The 20,586-nt window shown below is 43.9% G+C and overlaps 1 protein-coding gene across 1 annotated transcript; it reads right to left on the bottom strand.

Moving 5' to 3' along the window:
• Positions 1-835: 835 nt before the first annotated feature.
• On the bottom strand, positions 836-20,158 carry ISOC1 (isochorismatase domain containing 1). The gene is made up of 5 exons (XM_036309343.1): positions 19,794-20,158; positions 9,229-9,348; positions 8,803-9,006; positions 7,437-7,553; positions 836-1,960 (listed from the first exon to the last, which is right to left on the bottom strand). Exons 1-5 carry the CDS (start codon positions 20,088-20,090, stop codon positions 1,814-1,816), a joined length of 885 nt encoding a protein of 294 aa, XP_036165236.1. The 5' UTR covers positions 20,091-20,158; the 3' UTR covers positions 836-1,813.
• Positions 20,159-20,586: the final 428 nt, after the last annotated feature.

The following is a 20,586-nucleotide window of genomic DNA, read 5'->3' as shown; positions in this document are numbered from 1 at the left end:
GTGAGACACATTCCGGTCTTTGAACCTGCAGAACTGAAGATAATAAGTGTGTGTTGTTTTAAGCCACTAAGTTTGTGGTAATTTGGCATGGTGGCCACAGGAAGCTAAGCAGGGCCACAGACCTGGTTTCAGCTCTGAAAAGCTCCATTGTGGCGACATTTCATGAAAAATGAAGGGCCTGGAGCAATGAAGAGAAACGGGTGCTGTTAGTCAAATCTTTGCTGCTCAGTGTGGTCCCTTCCGAGCAGCACTGGTGGCAGCCGGTTCGACCCAGACCTACTGAGCCAGAGTCAGCGTTTTAACAAGACCCCAAGTGATCTGCGTTCATATTAAAGTTTGAAAAGCACTACGTTAAATTTATTAAAAACTACTTTAAAGTGCGGAGAAGTCTTTGATTCTTCTTTTTGACACACAAGGTTGCTGACAAGAAAAAATTTAAACACACCCACAAGAAGAACTGTGAGGTTGTTGTCTGTTACCACTGACAAAACAAACATTCCTACTGCTCTTGAATCATGAAGAAGGCCCTTCAGCAAAATCTCTGTACCCCTGCCTGCAAAGGATTTTCCTTCTTTGAAAATTCTTAGGAGTTGAAAGATTATAAATGGCAACATTTATACCATATATATATATATATATATATATATATATATATATATTGCACCTTTAAATAGATATTAGAACGCCTGGAATAGTACTCATAGAGCTGTGTTGTGGGGGACACAATAATTTCATTCACATAATACATTTTCTTTAATTACTTTAATAGAAAAGACAGCAATGTTCCATATTTCACATAATACTTAAGAAAAGTTTTAAAACCCTCTACTAAGTATTTAATGAAAATAAATTTATTGAAGGATAGCAATGACTACAAAATTAATACTACCAAATCGTTACTGGTACCTATATAAGTGGACGGTAGGTGGAGAAAATATCAAACAAAAATATGAACATTTGAAAACTACATTTAATCCAGCCTTTAACTTTTTGCTAAATCTTATGCATATTAGAAGGTATATTCGATATTTTTGTAAAGATAGTCAGCTAAGGTAATACCTCAAAGATTTTAAAACAGCCCTCCAGTAACTATATGACATTGCAAATCATCCCATCTGTTTACAAAATTAAAACAATGACCCAACGAGTCTTGCTAGGAAAAGACTCAATTAAAAAAGAGAACATTAACAGAGACTTAGTGATGGTGACCAGAATAAGAAAATTAGCATACACATGAAAGATATATAATTTCCCAACCTAATTCCGTCTGGTTAGATGAATGCAACTCAGTCAGTAAACTGACTGCATTATGAGGGGAAGGGGTAACATGAATCAGAGACCTGTTTTTAAATCTCATATAAGAATCCTATTTCAATCAACCTGTAAAGTAAAAGCACTGAGTCCACATTAAAGTCTTAACATATGTGTTTCAATAATACAAAAGTCAAACTATTGTCAATTCAGCTTTTTCTCTGCAGTGCACAATACAAGAAAACTTCACGAGCGTGCACTCTTGAGTTATGATCAATGTATACAGTATAGACAAAACAGGCACCTATATTATAATTTTTTTAAATAAATAAGAGCACATTAAGGAGAGAAAAAAAGAGAAGAGAAGCAGCACCTGAAGCCTTTGACATTTGTAACTAAATGCTGGTACCCAAATGTTAGACCATTTTTACTAAGTTTTACTAAGAGGCGCAAAAAAAGAGCCAATGTTTGACTTAACATTTTAATTCTAGTAGAGACAAGAGCTTGTCGGGTTACAGCCCTGCCCCCTGATGGTGAGTGGCACACCAGTCCTTCAAATGTCCTAGACTTTGGAAAGCAGACCCGACTCTGGGGCACTCGCCTTAATCAGATTCTGGACTTCCTTGAATTTCGGATGGTCTTTATCCGCCACCAGCTGTAGCAGAACAGCCTCGCTGGTCGTCACTATGATCCCAGTTCGAGCAAGACGCTTTCAAAAGAAAGATAAAGACAAATGAAGACGGAAGCATGAGAATAAACGCCATGTTAAAATAGCAAAAAGGATGCCGGGACACAATAATTAGTATTCTCTATTAAATCCATGGTCCTTAGCTATACTATCGAAGTCAGTGATGGGGACAGACTTCAAACTAACCACACCACAAACCCACTGTGGTTATTCTCGGTATTGGTACTATGGGCTAGAAACAAGTAAAAGAAAACAGCCAATGTTTTGCTTATATGTGCCACAGACAGATGGGAAATCAAGGCTAATGGCTATAAAACAATGATTCTCATTTACCTTTTCTGTCCACAAACATGTGACGTATAGCATGTGTGTCCTCCCACTAAGTAAGAAATGACTGGTGGTGGAAGAGCCTCAGGTTTCGTTTAAGAATGTGCCCCTTGCCCTAGCTGGTTTGGCTCAGTGGATAGAGTGTTGACCTGGGGACTGAAGGGTCCCAGGTTCGATTCCAGTCAAGGGCACATGTCTGGGTTGTGGGCTCGATCCCCAGTGTGGGGCGTGCAGGAGGCAGCCGATCAATGATTCTCTTTCATCACTGGTGTTTCGATCTCTCTCTCTCCCTCTCCCTTCCTCTCTGAAATTAACAACATAAAAAAAAAAAAAAAAAGGAATATGCCCCTGGATGACAATGGATCCATCACTACTGCCACCATCGTTAACATGTTGGAAACACATTAACTACAGCATAAAAGTTAAGACTGTATAATTTCACCGACAGGTCAAAGAGTCCTTGCCAAATTGCTCTAGTGGAATCATGATAAAGAACTAAGAACAGAAATGTAAGGAGGGGAAGGAGGGAGAGAGTGGAAGAGGGGGGAAGAGAAAAGAGGGAGGGAGGAAGGCAAACAGGGGAAAGTGGAGGGAATGGCGGGGGAGAAGGGGGGAGGGAGAAGGGAGGTGAGAAGAGAATTCTGCAGTAGAGATTGAGTTTTTGGATGTATTTGTTATCAGAAACCCTAGGCAAACAAAAAACCCCCAAACAAACAGCAAAACAATGAACCAACTGTCATCCCAGAAACATCTGATGTAAGAACCATGGAAGATGAGGTGGTGAGAGAGATTTCTAGGCAAGTCAGAGGAAAATACCCAGGTCAGTCTCTCATTGGAAAGGAGGAGCTGCTCATTAGATTCCACATATGAGCGACTCCTGGGGATCTAATGAACATAAATTGATGAACAAAAATAGATCTAAAGACACAGAAGCACCGAACAGACTGTCAAACCTCAGAGGGAAGGCAGGAGAGGGTGGGGGGTGGGAAGAGATCAACCAACGAACTTGTTATGAATATATGAATATGCATGTATTCATAATCCAGGAACACAGACAGTAGAGTGATGAAGGCCTGGGCTGGGGGTGGGGGCAGGCTGGGAGAGGTCAATGGGGGGGGGGGTAAAGGGGACATATGTAATACTTTCAACAATAAAGATTAAAAATAATAATCTATAATAATAAAAGTGTAATATGCTAATTAGACTGGAAGTCCTTCCGGAAGAAGCTGCGGTGGCGGGGGTTGAGGCGGAGGCGGCGGCGGGGACCAAGCTCCTTGCATGAATTTCGTGAATCAGACCTCTAGTAGTAAATAAATGAATGAATGAATGAAAGGAAGGAAGGAAGGAAAGAAGGAAGGAAGGAAGGAAGGAGTTGCTTGAATAGCCAGACAGCCCCGTGGAGCGACAGTAAATCCTCCTTCAGATGGCTATTGATCCGCAGGCCCTACCTTTCCAGTGGCACACTCCTGCTTTTTACCCCCAAAGATGTAGAAGGAAGTATAGCCACAGCCTGTATCTGAGAAAACAGGCTTGGGCCTCGACAGCCAGGACAGAGGGCGTGCGGAGCAGAGGACCAGAACTCTCAGGACACGCAAAGACAGCCGGGAAGAATGGAGGAAAGAGGAAGCACAAAGCCAGGCTGCTGGTGCCCCTGATGTTGGCATAAATACCAGAAGGTGAGTGACCGCTGAGTTTTTCCAACACTTCTGGACATGAATTTCCCCTCCTTGCTTTTCAGTCCACTAACATCTCACAACCTGTAGAAATCTCAAAGGACTGTGTGCCTGCTTCAGACAGAAGGGCAGGGAGCAAATACAGGACTAGCTGCAGCCCAGCTGTATCTCCAGTCACTCAAACCCCGCTGGTGCCCTCCCCCGCTGGCCGTCCTGCCTGTCTTACTGCTTGCTGTTGCATCAGCGGACTTTCAATATTCAGCCTGAATCTGAATCACGCACATTCAATGTCAGTGAAGGTGCTTTAGAAAATCCAAAATGCCAACCGAAGTGAGCTGCCACTCATCTTTCTAGTTCCTTAGTGAGGCAGGAAGGACAGAAAGCTGTCCCCAGGCCCAAGGAAGAAATCTGATGACCCAGGAAGAAGCCAGCTTTCCCTAGTGGTCTGCTGACCCGAACCTGGTCCCCTCAACAGCCTTCAGAGGGGCTGAGAGTCGGTCACAGTGGTGGGGTAGGCCGGGAGGCTCCAGGCACAGAAACACACTAAAACCTATACGATATTACTTGGCTTCAAGACTGACATATGGCCAATATCGATTGGATTCAAAAGTAATCAAGCCAAGAACCTGTGTAGGGGAAGGTGTGGCTGGTAGACCTTCGCACGGTACCTGCCCAGCCCCAACCTGAAAGCAGGGAGGGAGCCACAGCAACTTTTCCAGAGCCTGGCAGGCTCCTGCTCTCCACCCTGAGCTACAGGACACCCACAGTGCTGGTCCCAAACCCACTTTCTTTCCTGGCTTTAAAAGGGCAATTAAAACTCCAGCTGTTTTGACCACACACGGGTACATGGTAATAGGTTTCCAATGTGCTTCCCTTACACTTGCAGTCTCAGTCCAACTAGGCCAAAGGAAAGGAATGATTAGTCTGCCCCACAAACGAAAAATGCAAGAGCACAAAACCATGATGGCTTTAGAGAGGACGGGTGTGGGGGGTGTGAGAAGCAAATCCTTTAATTTCCAAGCAACACTAACAACTCCCCAGAAGTACAGGGACATCAACTTCAAGAGAGTGCTTTATTCTATTTTATTCTGCACTTACTCTACAATTATCAGTTGAAAGCAACAATGCCTGCTAGGTGGTAGGTGTTCAGCGAGTTTTGTTGAGTAAAACTCACAGCACAGACCCTGGCTCAGAAATTCCAGTAATGGTAACTATAAACCTTATTAGGGTCATGACCTTGACAGGTCATATGGGTGGTCTCAGGAATTATCTTCAGTAGTTGTCTTCTAAAGGAACCAAGAAGAAGGGGAGCTGGCAGACTGCTATTTAACTTTCAGAGTCATAAAATAAAAGAGAAAATTTAACATTTCTCTCAATAATTTAGGGACAAACTAAAACAGTTCCATAGCAAATTCAGACTGAGCAGAAAACCGAAATGCGGCATGGTTCCCCTACCACCGTCTGACCTGATTCTGTTTTCCCTTTCAACCCCAACACTTTAACTCAACGCTGTTTGCTTCATGCTCCTCCGAATCCACCCTAGACTCTATGCTTTCTTTCCCTCCTAAGAACTTTTCAGGACTAGTCCCTCTGGGTCTTGCAAGCTAATACATGCTTATACATTTCTTTCTTTTTTAAAATATATTTTATTGATTTTTTACAGAGAGGAAGGGAGAGGGATAGAGAGTTAGAAACATCAATGAGAGAGAAACATCGATCAGCTGCCTCCTGCACACCTCCCACTGGGGATGTGCCCGTAACCAAGGTACATGCCCTTGACCGGAATCGAACCTGGGACCTTTCAGTCCACAGGCCGACGCTCTATCCACTGAGCCAAACCGGTTTTGGCTGCTTATACATTTCTGATAAGACTAACCTCATGAAGACAAGAAATAATAACAATAAAAATAAAAGCAGTAGCTATCATTTGTGATTACAGTGTCAGACATATTAAGTGCTACCAATACATTATCTTATTTAATCCTCCCCAAATCCTCCCATGTAGTGAATATTATTTCCATTTCACTAATGAGCAATCTGAGGCATAGATATTAGATTTACAAAATGCCAGAACCTGCATTCACACCCATATTAACTCTCCACGGTGTGGACCCCGAGTCACTGAGATTACAGGCTACCTCTCAAGGAATGAGGTTCAGATGACAAAAAGCTATGTTTTTATTTTGAGTCTTGTGAGAAGAAAGAACTGCCAACAATAACAATCTTCTGTAATAAATGCCATAATAAAGACATGTCTAAAAAACTTACATGACTGCAGAACAAACGCCCTTGAACTATCTTTATAAACAAGGAAGATTTGTGTTCCTTGTATGCTTTTAGTTTTCACTTCCTTGGAAACACTTCAAGTTCTAGACCTCAGCACTACCAGAAAGATAAATTATCCACAGAGGAACAGAGCTGCTTGCTAGGACAGTGAGGATCTGACAGTGGAAGGAATAAGCTCATTATTAAAATCTGAAATGTGGAAGTTGATTAACTCATGGTTGTAAAAACAGCTTAAAGATCTTTGCTGAGATGGGAAAAAGCAACACTTAGTACCTAACCACCAGAGAACCCAATAGTCCAAATGGACTTAAAAATGTTTAAACAAAATTAATAAAACTGTTTCCACCCATAATCCCAAAATAGGACTCACTGTGGCAGGAATAAAATAGAGAAGGGATGCCTTAAACAAATGCTGCTCCCCACCTGCTCTGCACCAGCCCTCCCCACTGACTCTTCTCCTTTCCACCTCTGATTCTTCCTCATTTTCCCTACCTCACCATCCCAGGAAACACTGCAGGCTAAAAAGATGACAGCCATCCTACAGAGAAAGTGGTTCATAGGCCATCAGTTAAAGAACGCAGCAATTCAATCCACATGTACATTACTCTAAAATCATTATAGGATTAGAATTAAACACACACACACACACACACACACAATGAATCTTCACAATATGGACTGAATATTTCAAAGGACTATGATGCACATCTTGACACTCTAGTCAGAGAACCATGATACACTGCATGTGAGTGGCATGCACAGTCCGTGACATACCTCCTAGTCCCAGAAATTCAAGTCTGAGGAAACCTCACAGGAGGCTGAACCAGGCTTAGGCCCATTATGCCCTCGGTTTGGCTACATCTTGGTTGAGTTAAACCTAGGTGAGCTGTTTTTAATTTGCAAATCTCTAAATGGTTCAGGCTCAGCTTACTGGAATTTCTCTCAGTTCATGCATAAATCTCTTGCAAAGTTATGACAAAAGACATCAAGGAGCTCTCGGTGTCACTAGTAATCTAGATCTAAGGAGACAGCGGAGATAAAATAGGATATGATGGTGAGACCTCAAAGGTCTCTGGAAACCAATGCGTCTGATGCTGTCTGACCAAGCTCAACTTGAAGAGGTAAATCCTGCATTGCTGTCAAATATTCAATGCTCTTCAAACTTATTTGGAAAACTTGGTAAATGACTTGTTTAACCGCAAGACAATTACCTCGAGAGCAAACATCCTGTCCATCATGCTTCTCGATGAGGTGGCGTCAGCAACGATATGAACCTCAATACCTCGGCCGACGAGCTCCAGGGCTGTTTGTTGGATGCACACGTGAGTCTAGAAGGAAAGTAAGAAATCATAGGTAACAACGCGGTAAATGTAAAGTATTTTGCAAATGTGCAACCACGGCAGGTCTAATGACCTTGTCCTAACCTCGTTTTGCCTCTAACCTACTAGGTAACCTTGAGCATAAACAGCATCTCTGGTTTAGTTTCCCCTTTCTAACGTCAGGAACTGGATTACTTCAGCGTTCCTGATTCTGGGAACCTTGACCATATTCTTAGAGCTCTGTGAGGATTTGTTAAAAGGTTTTCCTCTCTGTCACCTGGATGACCTTCCAACAGCTGATGCTACCACCCAGTTTTGATGCCACTCACAACTGGGTTTATTTCTGAATTCACACCAAGTGCCTAATACAAAGAATGAGTCTGCAGTACCGCAGACTGAGAAAGTAATGGGAAAACTGAGTTGTTCCAAGGCGCCCAGCAGTAAAGGTAGGCCAGGTTAAAAATAACTTGTGACACAGGCAAAAAATACCCAGTGTCCCAGCACATGTATTATACAGGTTCCATCTTTCCAAGTACTAACTTGTAACAAATGGTTAGCGGAAACATAAAGTAAAAACATGCTCCAACAATAGCTGGATTATACAATGAATGAAAGCAGATCCCAATAATGCCATGATGCCAACCGTATCTTATACGACAAGGGAATTTTGGAGAATTATCAACTGACAGCTCAGCTCACTGCAATTAGCACTGGAGGACTGCTCAAAGATCATCTTCATTAGGCACGAGGTCTAATGATGATGAACGAGCAGAAAAAAGTGCAAAAGTCAGCAACAGCATTTGGTGTGACATTTATACAAAAAGGCTTCAACCATGAACTACATGACTTCTAAGGTTTTTCCAGAGCAAAATTATGACCCAAGGTGAAATCCTACAACACAAAAATAATGCCTTTAGTAAAATTGTGTTCCAAAAGTAGTGGTTAAAAGTAAAAGCCCAAGAATTTATCAACCTAGATTGCAATCCCGCTCCATCCCTTAATGTTATACAGCATCTGCGTTTTAGTTTCCTCGTCTATAAGATGGGGAGGACTTAGCGTAGAGGGTTGCTATGAGAGTTTAATGAATTAACATATAAAGTGTTTAGATTACTGCCATGCAAATAGTCAACACTTAATAAACGGTGGCTATTTTTCATCAGGATTACCACCTACATGGTATTCTATATACAAAAATGCATTCCAGGATCAAGTTTCCTACAAATGAGATTATGTCCACAACATAACAAGAGGTACTTACTTCTACTCCAAATAACACAACGCTCCTGACTCCAGGAATCTCTGCTAACGCCGCTTCCACCTCTGGTAACACCATGGAAAACTTGGTCTTTGGAAGCACCAGTTTCACACCCGTTAAGTCGATTTCTTGAACAGTGCTTCCAAGACCTTTGGGGTACTGCTCTGTTACAATAACCGGAATTCCTAAAATCCGGGCCCCTTGCAACTGGAAAGAAACCACACACACAAACAAAAACCCCCGCAAAGATAATTAGTAACATATATATATATATATATATATAGTAACATAATTAGTAACATATATATATATAATTAGTAACATATATATATGAATTAGTAACATATATTAGTAACATATATATATATATATGAATGTATATCATGTATATCATGCTTTAGTAAATTGGAAAAAAATAAGCAAACGTACCAATCTTTGTCCCACACTAATAATATCCCCAAAATACTTGATGGCTGGTCGGAACCTTTCCTGCATATCACAGCAGAAAAAGACGGTGCTCGAAGGTGTAAGATTTCCCAGGGTAGTGAGCTGAGGAAAAAAAGAAAAAAGAATGAGTTAGCACTCATTATCCGATGACATTTATTTTCGGTGGAGGTCAATAAAAGAAGAAAATGTTTCTACTGTTTGATCCACTAAGTCAATTTCTTCAACTATTATCCAAAAGGAATGATCTAAACTACAGAAAAAAAATTATCCACAAAGATTTCCAGTGAACGGCTTTTAATAGTGAAAATTAGCAATAAACCCGGCCAACAATACAGAAATGATTTCACAAATTTTAACACTCACAGGACAAAACATTTTTTAGCCAATTAAAATAGCATATATATATTTCAAAAATTTGTACCACCTAAGAAGAAATGCTAATTTTAAAAACAGAGCACAGTTCAATAGTATTCCAATAATGTTAAAATGTGAATAAGAAGTAGAAGCAGGCCCTTGCTGGGTAACTCAGTTGGTTAGAGCGCTGTCCCCATAAATTTGATGTCTGCATTTTAAAACATATTTATCAAAATCAGAGGCTTCAATGACAAGATGAAAACTGGGTATCAGATTACCAGGCTTTGCATTGCCATAGTTGGTCTATTCTAACAACTTAGGCCCAATATGAATCCACCAAGAAGTGAAAATCACTACTGAATATAAGAATTTAACCAACTGGATTCTTCAAAGTCCATGGTGCTTTTCTTTCCACCTTCTCAAATTACAGAGAGCCATGTAAAGCATTCAGTCTGGTCCTGAATGAACCCACACCATTATTCTTCTAGCCACTCTGCTAATTAACCTGTTTTGCTTTCTCTAAAACCACTCCCCGATGATAATTTTCTACAGGAATCCGTGTCTCCATTACACAGTGGTGGCTGCACCATTGCTGGCCCTAGATGCCTTACTGCCTCAGCACACAGCATACCCTCAGGAAACAGGTTACTACAGGAATTCAGTGAATCATTAAAAGGAATCTTTCATCCTTAGTAGTATGACTGCTCTAATCAGTTTTCTCTTTATTCCTCTATGCCCTGGTCTGAGGGATTCTGGTGCTTTAATCTCCCTCTGGTGTTAACTCCATAAACATGCACTGATTAGCCATGTGCACTCCAACACAAGGTCACGCAGAGCAAGTGACACCTGTAATTCAAACACAATGTATAGGGTTTCCTACTTTGCCAATAAAGAATATCAAAATAAATATCCAAGCATCTTATATTATATACTAGAGGCCTGGTGCACAGATTTGTGCACCTCAGCCTGGCCTGTGCCCTCTCGCAATCCGAGACCCCTGGGGGGATGTCAGACTGCTGGTTTAGAAACTGGCAGTCCGACATCCCCCCAGGGATGTAGTAGTGCCTGAAGTGGCAGGCGGCCAGGGAGGAGCCTGAGCCCAGGCTGGGCACCGCTCCCGTTCATCCCGGCCCTGCTGCGCCTGCCACCACCGCCACCACCACCACCACCACCACCACCACCGCTGCTGCTTGGTAATCTTGCTGAGCAGCGCTACCACTGTGGGAGTGCGCTGACCACCAGGGGGCAGCTCCTGTGTTGAGTGTCTGCCCCCTGGTGTTCAGTGCGTGTCACTGCTACCGGTTGACCTGTTGTTTGGTTGTTTGGTTGCTTAGGCTTTTATATATATAGATTCTATGGGATTAAACACTATGTATAGGGTTTTCCTAGTTTTAATTAAACTAAATATCGAAGCATCTTAAATTATATATGCTACCTTTGGCTGCTTTCTTACATACATTTTTAATGAAAATATTATGCCGCCATTTTGGTAATTTTTCAAAAGCTGTGAATATAATATGTATATAGGTACTTAGGGCAGCGGTCGCCAACCAGTGGTCTGTGGACCACTGGTGGTCCGTGAGGTCCGAAAGGTTGTCGACCACTGACTTAGGGGACCATTTTTAAAAGAATTATTCTTTATGTCTATGTATTTTAAACTCTCAGTAAACATTAAATCTTGGTTACAAAGGCTCACAATCTATATTATTTTCTTCTTATAAATTTGAATCGTAGGTCCCTAGTCATTTACAATGTGTTTAGGGCACACTATGAAAAGCAGTTTACCATCAACCAGCCTGTTTTAAATGACAGTAATAGAACTTAGCCAAGCTCAACACTCCCTGACAGGGGGAAGCCAGCAAGCATGCAAAATAAAACTCCCAGGCAGCTGCTCCTATGCCAGAGACCTACTTAAATCTCCAAGATCTCACACACTAACTCAAGTTTGGTTGTCTGGATTCTAAACTCATAGATGGTTATAAACAGCAAATGAGAAAGCAAACTGCTGGAGATAGGCAAACTGACAGCAGCAAGAAATGACAGCTGACCGAGAGAAGCTTCAATGCACAATAAAAGCAGATCAAAACTCAACTTGTCCTACACTCTAGACCTCTAGTGAAGGAATAACAAGCTGTATAAAACTTATAAACTGGAGTAATATCATGTTATCACACACATTAAGAAAATGTTAAATTATATAACATTTTGGGACTATCACATATTTTATTGATTTTTTACAGCAAGGAAGGGAGAGGGATAGAGAGTTAGAAACATCGATGAGAGAGGAACATCGATCAGCTGCCTCCTGTACACCCCCCACTGGGGATATGCCCGCAACCAAGGTACATGCGCTTGACTGGAATTGAACCCGGGACCCTTTGGTCCGCAGGCCAACGCTCTATCCACTAAGCCAAACTGGTCAGGGCGGGACTATAATATAAAATGGTCAAAATATTAAAAAATATTTTGGGTACTTGAAGAAATAAAATCTTATCTACCCGGAAATCCTAAATATTCAGAGCTGTGATCTCCTGGGGTTCCTATTCCCTGGTGCTTCCCTGTACCTCATTTCAGTGGTGAGGTATCCTGTTCTGGGCAGGGAACCACATCAGATGCATGTCATATAAGACACAGGTTGAGGAGGTCAGAAAATGCAGCCCTAAAATCCTCGCTGCCCTGAAAAACCTTTCTAGTTCAGGAACTCATCACTATAAACGTTCAGTGAACAAAGAAAGAAAGAAACCAGAGAGATAAGGTGGCAAGGCACATTTTTTTTTTTTAATGCAGAGATGACTGGTTATAATTTAGTGAACCAAAAATGCCTAGATAGTCTCCTCTTAAGGAGTTAAATTCCCAATATCCCCTTGAATGTGGCACTTCGTAATTCACTTTCTCAGAGTAGGGCAGAGGGAAGAGCGTAACTTCATAGTGGAAAAACCTGGCTAACACTGCCTCAAATAGACTAAGATGAAGGTAACCCCCTGTCTGGAGTGGCTCAGTGGTTGAGTGTTGACCTATGAACCAGGAGGTCACAGTTTGATTCTCGGTCAAGGCACATGCCCAGGTTGAGGACTTGACCCTCAGTGTGGGGCGTGCAGGAGGCAGCCGATCAATGATTCTCTCTCATCATTGATGTTTCTATCTCTCTCTCCCCCTCTCCCTTCCTTTCTGAAATCAATAATAAAAATATACTTTAAAAAATACAAAATTTTTAACCAATGATGTTATGTTGATGGTATGTAGCTTTCATATAATGTGAGAATGACCTTCATAATCTCCCTCTCAAAATCCCGCAACTCCAGTCTAAGCATGAGAAAAAAATCAGATGAATTCAATTTGCGGTACATTCTATCAAATCATTTGGCCAGGACTCCTCAAAACTGTCAAGATAATAAAAAGCAATGGACGTCTGGGAAACAGTCATAGCCCAGAGGAGCCTATGGAGACATGGCAACTAAATGTAATTAGTAACCTGGATCGGATCCTGGAACAGGAAAAGGGCATTAGGGAAAAGCTAGTGAGATCTGAATGAAGTGTGGAGCTCAGTTAATGTTGGTTCCTTAGTTGTGACAAATATGCCGCAGTAATGGGGGGAAGCTGGATACAGGTCTACAGGAAGTCTCTTTGCTATCTTTGCTATAAATCTAACATTATCCTAAAATAAAAAGTTTGTTTTAAAAATAAATGGTCTCGCCCTAACTGGTTTGGCTCAGTGGATAGAGCGTCAGCCTACGGACTGAAGGGTCCCAGGTTCGATTCCAGTCAAGGGCATGTACCTTCGTTGTGGGCACATGCCCAGTAGGGGGTGTGCAGGAGGCAGCTGATTGATGTTTCTCTCTCATCGATGTTTCTAACTCTCTATCCCTCTCCCTTCCTGTCTGTAAAAAATCAATAAAATATATAAATAAATAAATAAATAAATAAAAATAAATGGTCTCCCTAGGCTATGGTAGTTAGGGGGAAAGATGCTACTTTATGAATAACCTCCATACTTTACAAGCCAAGAAAGAGGCTTTGAGGCTACAAACAAAACAAATCAAACCAATCCAACCCATGTCCAACCAACCCCCCGCCACCCCCCAAATCCACGTGAATTCCAAAAGCTGTTGTTAAATTACACATTGACTCTATAATTCACAGGGACTTCTTACTCTGACTCATGAATTTCTCTTAAAACCAACTAAAAATACTGTTCATATGCCCAGCCGGAGTGGCTTGATGGTTGAGCGTTGACCTATGAACCAAGAGGTCATGGTTTGATTCCCGGTCAGAACACATGCCCAGGTGCTCTGATTTGATCCCCAGTGGAGGACATGCAGAAGGCAGCTGATCAATTACTTTCTCTCATCATTGATGTTTCTATCTCTCTCTTCCTCTTTGAAATCAATAAAAATATTAAAAAGTGAATAAATAAAATATTGTTCTTAGTCAAACATTTACATGTTGCAACCACAGGATAACAAAATAAAAGTTGCTTTGACCAAATGCCGTCACCGTAAAAGTGTAGCAATTACAGACAAATGCATATTCAAGAAGCATGAAGAAATCATATGTAAAAATATGTGCATATACATGCCTTCACATTTCTACCTATATCCCTACAACATGTACATTCAATAATACAGACTTCAATACACATATTTAAATACAAAGAGCTGATCACAGCCAATGGCTTCCTCAAGCTAGAATTTAAGACCATTTTCTAGTATAAATTTTTTGTCCACTTTCTTAAGAACTGTCATAGCTGGGATTTAACCTGTGATTTCCTATACAAAAGGCTCTTCATCCCCAAGTCCTATTATTACCATTATCATGACAGTATCTACCCTCCTTCACTAGCACGTGTGCACTGACTGCTTTTAACAATGGCTTGTTCACCGACTAGGAATCTGCCCCTCCCTGGCTTGGTCCTCCTGGTTACTCAGGACAGGCACATACAGGGTGACCGACTGGCCTTCCTCAGTGATGAACTGCACACCAGTTCTGTTCTCTCCATAAAAGTACTACATGGCGCATGTTATATGTTGAATTGTGTCCCCCCAAATTCATACATTGAATCCCTAACCCCAGTGCTTCAGAAAGTGACTTTATTTGGATTGAAAATATAATTAGCTACAATGAGGTATTATTACTGGAGTAGGGTGGGTGCCTAGTCCAGTGGTTGGCAAACCGCGGCTCGCGGGCCACATGCGGCTCTTTGGCCCCTGAGTGTGGCTCTTCCACAAAATACCGACTTCTGCGCACGGGCCACGAAGTTTCAATCGCACTGTACGTGCGCGCCCACACGTGGAATTTTGTGGAAAACCCACACTCAAGGGGCCAAAGAGCCGCATGTGGCTTGTGAGCCACGGTTTGCCGACCACGGGCCTAGTCCAACATGACTGGTGTCCTTATAAAAAGGGAGACATTGGGAGAGAGAGGCCTTGTGAACCTGAAGGCAGAGATCAGGGTGATGTGTCCATAAGCCAAGCAAGGCCAAAGGCTGCCAACAAATCAGCAAAAGCCAGGAGAGAGGCATGGCAGGGATTCTCCTTCACGGCCTCAGAAGCAACCCTGATCTCTAGCCTTCAGAACTGCGAGAAATGAATTGTTGTATAAGCCACTGAGTCTGGGGTACTTTGTCACAGCAGCTCCCTAGCAAAGTACTACAGTGAGTACAATTCATATCTTTAGGAAGGAGTCAAGTTTGGAATTGTAAACGTGATGTTTTCAAAAACTTGGTGGTCTTTTATAGGCTCAAAACAGGCCTGATCTGCTTGGGAGAGAGTCCCGAAGGGGGCCCGGGGCGTCCTTATTTCACTCAGCGGTGTCTCCAAGGCCATCAGGTTATGCAGCCACAGTAGGACCTTGCTCCCACACTGACTCACTCAGGGCCTGTGTGATGTGACTCCCCGGACGAGGCTCCCTACGCAGCACACCCTGTGGATTAAATCCGAGTCCAGATCTCAATTTCTCTCATTTCAATTACATGAAATTACACAAATCCAGTGCCATCTCCAAATGGCAGTCTATTAATCTGTCACAAAGCAAGAAAAATAGTATCTACCTCATATGGCTAGTTCAAGGATTACAGGAGCTTCATGTAATCAATCAATAAATGTCTCAGGCTATTGTGAGATCCCCCTTCTAGAAAACACACTACACTCTGGAATTCAGCACATTTAAAACCCTTTTTCAGTAATGAGGTTAAAAATAACACTTATTATTAAGCTCCCTTAAGAAGTACGTACACACACACACACACACACACACACACACACACACACACACTAATATTGCCTAACTTGTTATGTTAACACAGTCTGCAGAATTAAGTAAATGATTCGTGAAGTGGATTTCCCAATGTCACCAAAAGACTTACCATTCCATGTTCTGTTTCTGGCAAAACAGGTTTTGGGCTTTGTAATACAGGCTGCAAAGGAATTATTTCTACCTGCTCCTCCTACATGCTCCCGTGGTAAACGTTCCCGATTCAAAATCACACCTTCAGACTAGCCAGCCCAGGGGGAGCAGACGCCTTTTCCTCTGCTTTACAGACCTGCCCTCGCTCCCTTCCCATGAAGTCTGTGCTCTGGTCTAGCCATGAACTGTCCATGGCCCTGCTTAAGAGAATAACAGTAGTAATAAACTTCCAAGAAAGTGAAAGCTGGAGCTGAATCCCTTTCCAATTAACCACTCAGGACAAGGTCAGAATAACCTTCCCAGGGAAGCTTATCTCCTGCCCACCCACAGGAGGCTGTCAGAGCCCTCCCTGCCGGCTGAAGCCAATCCTCTCACGGGCGTCCTTCTCACAAGGCCCATGTCTTCCCTCCTCTACTGGATCTGCCTTCCCTGGCGACAAGCTGGGAAACACACTGGTGGTGGTATGATAGCAAATTCATGTGAGTTTCCACAGAGGAATGTTTCTATTAGTTAAAACTTGGGAAACACATTTTGGAAAATTAAAACTTCTAAGTAAAAAAAATGACCTAAATTCCCACGGCATAATCCTGTCATTGACATTTCTTCCCCCAAGTGTCAAAATTCCCTGGACTTCAAACATATTGACAATGTTAAAGACACACAACCCATGCTTGAAACAAGAGCTGTCTTTTGCTACCTGTGACAGAGTATTTCAGAAAAGACGACACTTAAAAAGTTACTACAGCCTAATATTGGCAATGGGGGTCTTAAAGACCAGTCCCCATAAAACCGCTCACCAAACACGGGTGCTGACAGTGCGGCACAGGCAATGGCAGTCAGAGCAAGCAGGAAAGCAAACTCAAACCCCTATGTAAATGGAGAAAACATTCTAGAATATATAGTGTGTGAGACAGGGCCACGGAGGCTCGAAGGCCTATGTCTGGAGAAATAACAAGTCACATTATTTAAGCAGTGACCTACATATGGCCAACGTTATGCTCTTTGTCCCTGCCTCTGGGAGAAGGAAGGGGCCTACCCTCCCAGTAGCACAGCTACCTTGAGTCTTCCTAAGTGACAGGCATCTATTCCAAAGAACAACAAACAGCATCAAAACAAACGGTATTACACGCTCAAGTCTGTGGCTTGTTTTCTATTCTGCTTTATATTTTCATGAAGCATAAAAAGAGAACAAGAATGCTCTGGCCAGCGATAAGGGAGGACCCTCACATGCTTTGCTGTCTTCACCATTACCGTGAACCTTGAACAAGTCCCTGTATGTTCTGCTCTTTCGCAAAATGAAAAGAGTTAGATTGGGTAAGGAACAATAATTGGGCCTTACTCATGTCTACATTCACTGTGCCAGACAGTTACAGCTACCGCTCAAATGTTTGTGGAATGAACTCTATGGTCTCCTCTAGCATAAAATGTCCATGTCTCTAGGATTATACTGCTGTGTTCCAAAAGATACATAAAATGGTTATGAAAAGAAATATCTTAATTTTCCTTCTGAGCGTACATACACACACACACACACATATACCACACGCATCGCATATAGATAGAAATAGGTATCAGAACAGGTACATGAATATATGGGTAAATGTGTGCCTATGTATGTATCTGTGTATATCCCTCCATATTCTCTATTTTCAAGGCACCTGTCTGAAGAAGTCAAAATATTATGATTAGAAGAAGATAATATAACTCTTTAATTATTTAAAAATATATAAAATATTTTGTAACAGATACTAAAGAATTCTTGGGCTATTTAGTGAAAAATCATTTTTCAAAGGATAAGACAGAGTAGTGCTATTATCAATATTTTAAACATAACCACAAAAAATTAACTATATGTTACCTCCTATACCAGGCAAAATATTTCAAAAGCCACAAGTGACCTGAATTATATAATGCCTTTGGATAAAGTACGAGACATTTCAAGTATACACATATAAGAATGTTTAATTAAAAAGAGTTGTCAGCCGTGGCCGGTGTTATACAATGGTTAGAGTGTCGGCCCACATACCAAAGGGTCTCAGGTTCGATTCCGGTCAAGGGCATGTTCCTGGGTTGCAAGTTCAATCCCTGGCCCCAGTTGGGGAATGTGCAGTGTGGGAGGCAACCAATCGATATGTCTCTCTCACGTTGATGCTTCTTACTCTCTTCTCCTCCCTCTCTCCCTCCCTCCCACTGTCTCCAGAAATCAATGGAAAAAATATCCTCTGGTATTAAACCTTACAGATGGGGGCGGAGGGGGGGGGGTAGTGCTAGTTTGGCATAACATCCTGTTAGGTAACAGCCCACCCTCCTCTGCAACTACTATAGGAAATCATCACAAAGAATCTGCATCCTCAGAACAGGTCCAAGACCTCCTCATTAGAATTTGGATTCTCGCCTTCATTAATGGATTTGCCAAAGGTGCATCCAACTTCTTAGGTATTTTGGCAGCAATAATCTAAATAGACAAGGAAGGCTGCAGAGAGGGGTCAGCCATGAAAACTCTTTTTTTAAAAAAAAAAATTTTATATTTTAATTTTTAAAATTTCTTTTTCAGTTAGTTGTGACATACGATATTATATTAGTTTCAGGGTACAACGTAGGGATGAGCCATCCCTGTGACTGTTTTTTTCTAAATGCCATGGAAACTCTCGAAGATATAAAAATGGGGAGTAGTAAACACCTACAATCACAGGCCTCCAAATTCTCCATGTGGACAGCAGCAGTCGGAGACCACCTGCCTTGCTGCAGGCTCTGCAGGAGTGACAGTGCCTCTCAAAGCCTTTGTCCTCTGAGCACAGGAACTTGAGGCCGCCTCAAGCACCTGCTTAGGAAGCTTCTGGCATAGGTGCTGGGGTGATAGGAAACAAGACCAATTCCACAGCCGACTACAACGGGGAAAAACAACTAGAGAACGATCCGCAGAATGACACCTGAATATTAAAAAATGCCTTCTCCCCTCGAATGCTACATTTCAGTTTGGTCTTACCGGTTTCTCCACTAAAGGAAAAATGTTGATGGTGTAGTACTAAACCATACCTCATATTTTTCTTTTCAAAAATATAAATCGTTCAGTGAATCCTCTGAGCATAAAAAAAAAGGACAGGAGACTGACCCGCTGTTGTATAAGAGTGTGGCTTTTTAAAAAGCAACGTAAAAAGCTATAAAATAACCCTCAAGTATAATAACTTTCGGAGTCATCATGACGAGGAAATCATGGTCTTGCTAAAGTTGTATTAAGGAGGGTCAATCCGACATTTTTAATGGGGCCGACGCATGTGTAACCAGCAGGTTCAGCTGACAGCTCCTGGGAAGAGGGTAAGCACACGGTTAGGTTATTTCACTTGGGTCAGGGGAGGCTTCAGGTCATGAGCCCGAAAGCGGGGGAAGAGGAGCGGGAGAAGGTCTGACTCCTAAAGTTTTGTGCTTCCGCAAGTGGTGAACACAACTCCGGGGAACACACCCGGAGGCCAATGCTCCCTACAATGCATCACCCCCAAATAAAAGCACGGCCACCACCGCCCAGCCCTGGCCACCACTCGCTCCCGGCGCACCCAGCGGCTGCGGGCGGCCCAGGGCCACACACGTGGGGGCGATCGCGCGCGGCCACCAGCTGGGAGGCCCCCGCCCCCGCCCGCCGAGGGCAGCTGGCGACCGTCACCTCCGCACCGGCACATTCCCGGGGGCGTCCCCGACGCCGGCGAGAGCGACCGGCCCTTCCCAGGCGGCGCGGCGCGGGGCACCTGAGGAGCGCGGCGGGGGCCGGGCGCGGCGGCGGCGGCGGCGGGACCCACCTGGATCTGCAGCGGCACGAGGCGCACCTTGCAGCGCTCGCTCACCGCGAAGCCCTTGGGCAGGTCCACGTACTGGCCCCACTCCTCCGCGAAGAGCTGCACCACGAATTTGCGGTGCATGTCGAGCTGGTCGCCGTACAGGCTGAGGAACTTCTGGATGAGCAGCTCGTAGCCGGCGCCGTGGGGCACGGACGAGGGCCGCGCGAAGACCGAGAAGCAGAAGAGCACGGGGACCGTGCCCGACGGCGCCCCCGCGCCCCCGTTGGGGAGCGCCGGGACCGCCGCCTCCGCCGCCATGTTCCCCGGGCGTCTGCCCGCTCCCAGGCCGCCGAGGCGCAGACACCGCCGGCCGCCGCGCCCCGCCTCCCCGCGCCCGCCCGCCCGCCGCTCGGGAGGCGAAGGGGCGGGTCCTGGCGGCCGCGGCCGGCGCGCCCTCCTCCGCGCGGGGTGGGGCGGACCGCCGCCGGGGGCTGGGCGCTGGGGTCGGGGTGCGCGCGGGAGCGAGCGCCTGCGCCCGCCGCCGGGACCGCCCCCTCCCACCCGGGTGGCTGCAAGGCGCAGCTCTGGGAGGAGGTGTGGGCACCCCCGCCGCCCCACTCCGCCCACTTTTGAGCGAGAGGCGTTTCCCCAAGCTCTGGGGTTGTGCTTTGGGGGCCCTGGGCTGCCCGGCTGAACCTGCTGCGGTACCTGTTGGCCTGGTGCGGAGACATGCCGTCCTCGAAGACAGCAGCCGTCATCTTAAAACCAAGGGGGCAGATGGGCGATCTAAGAGCAGCAGAGTTTAAAATGCTAA

Source organism: Myotis myotis, unplaced genomic scaffold, assembly GCF_014108235.1.
Source record: "Myotis myotis isolate mMyoMyo1 unplaced genomic scaffold, mMyoMyo1.p scaffold_m19_p_5, whole genome shotgun sequence".
Classification (NCBI taxonomy): Eukaryota; Metazoa; Chordata; class Mammalia; order Chiroptera; family Vespertilionidae; genus Myotis; species Myotis myotis.
This window is presented reverse-complemented; position numbering and strand designations above follow the sequence as displayed.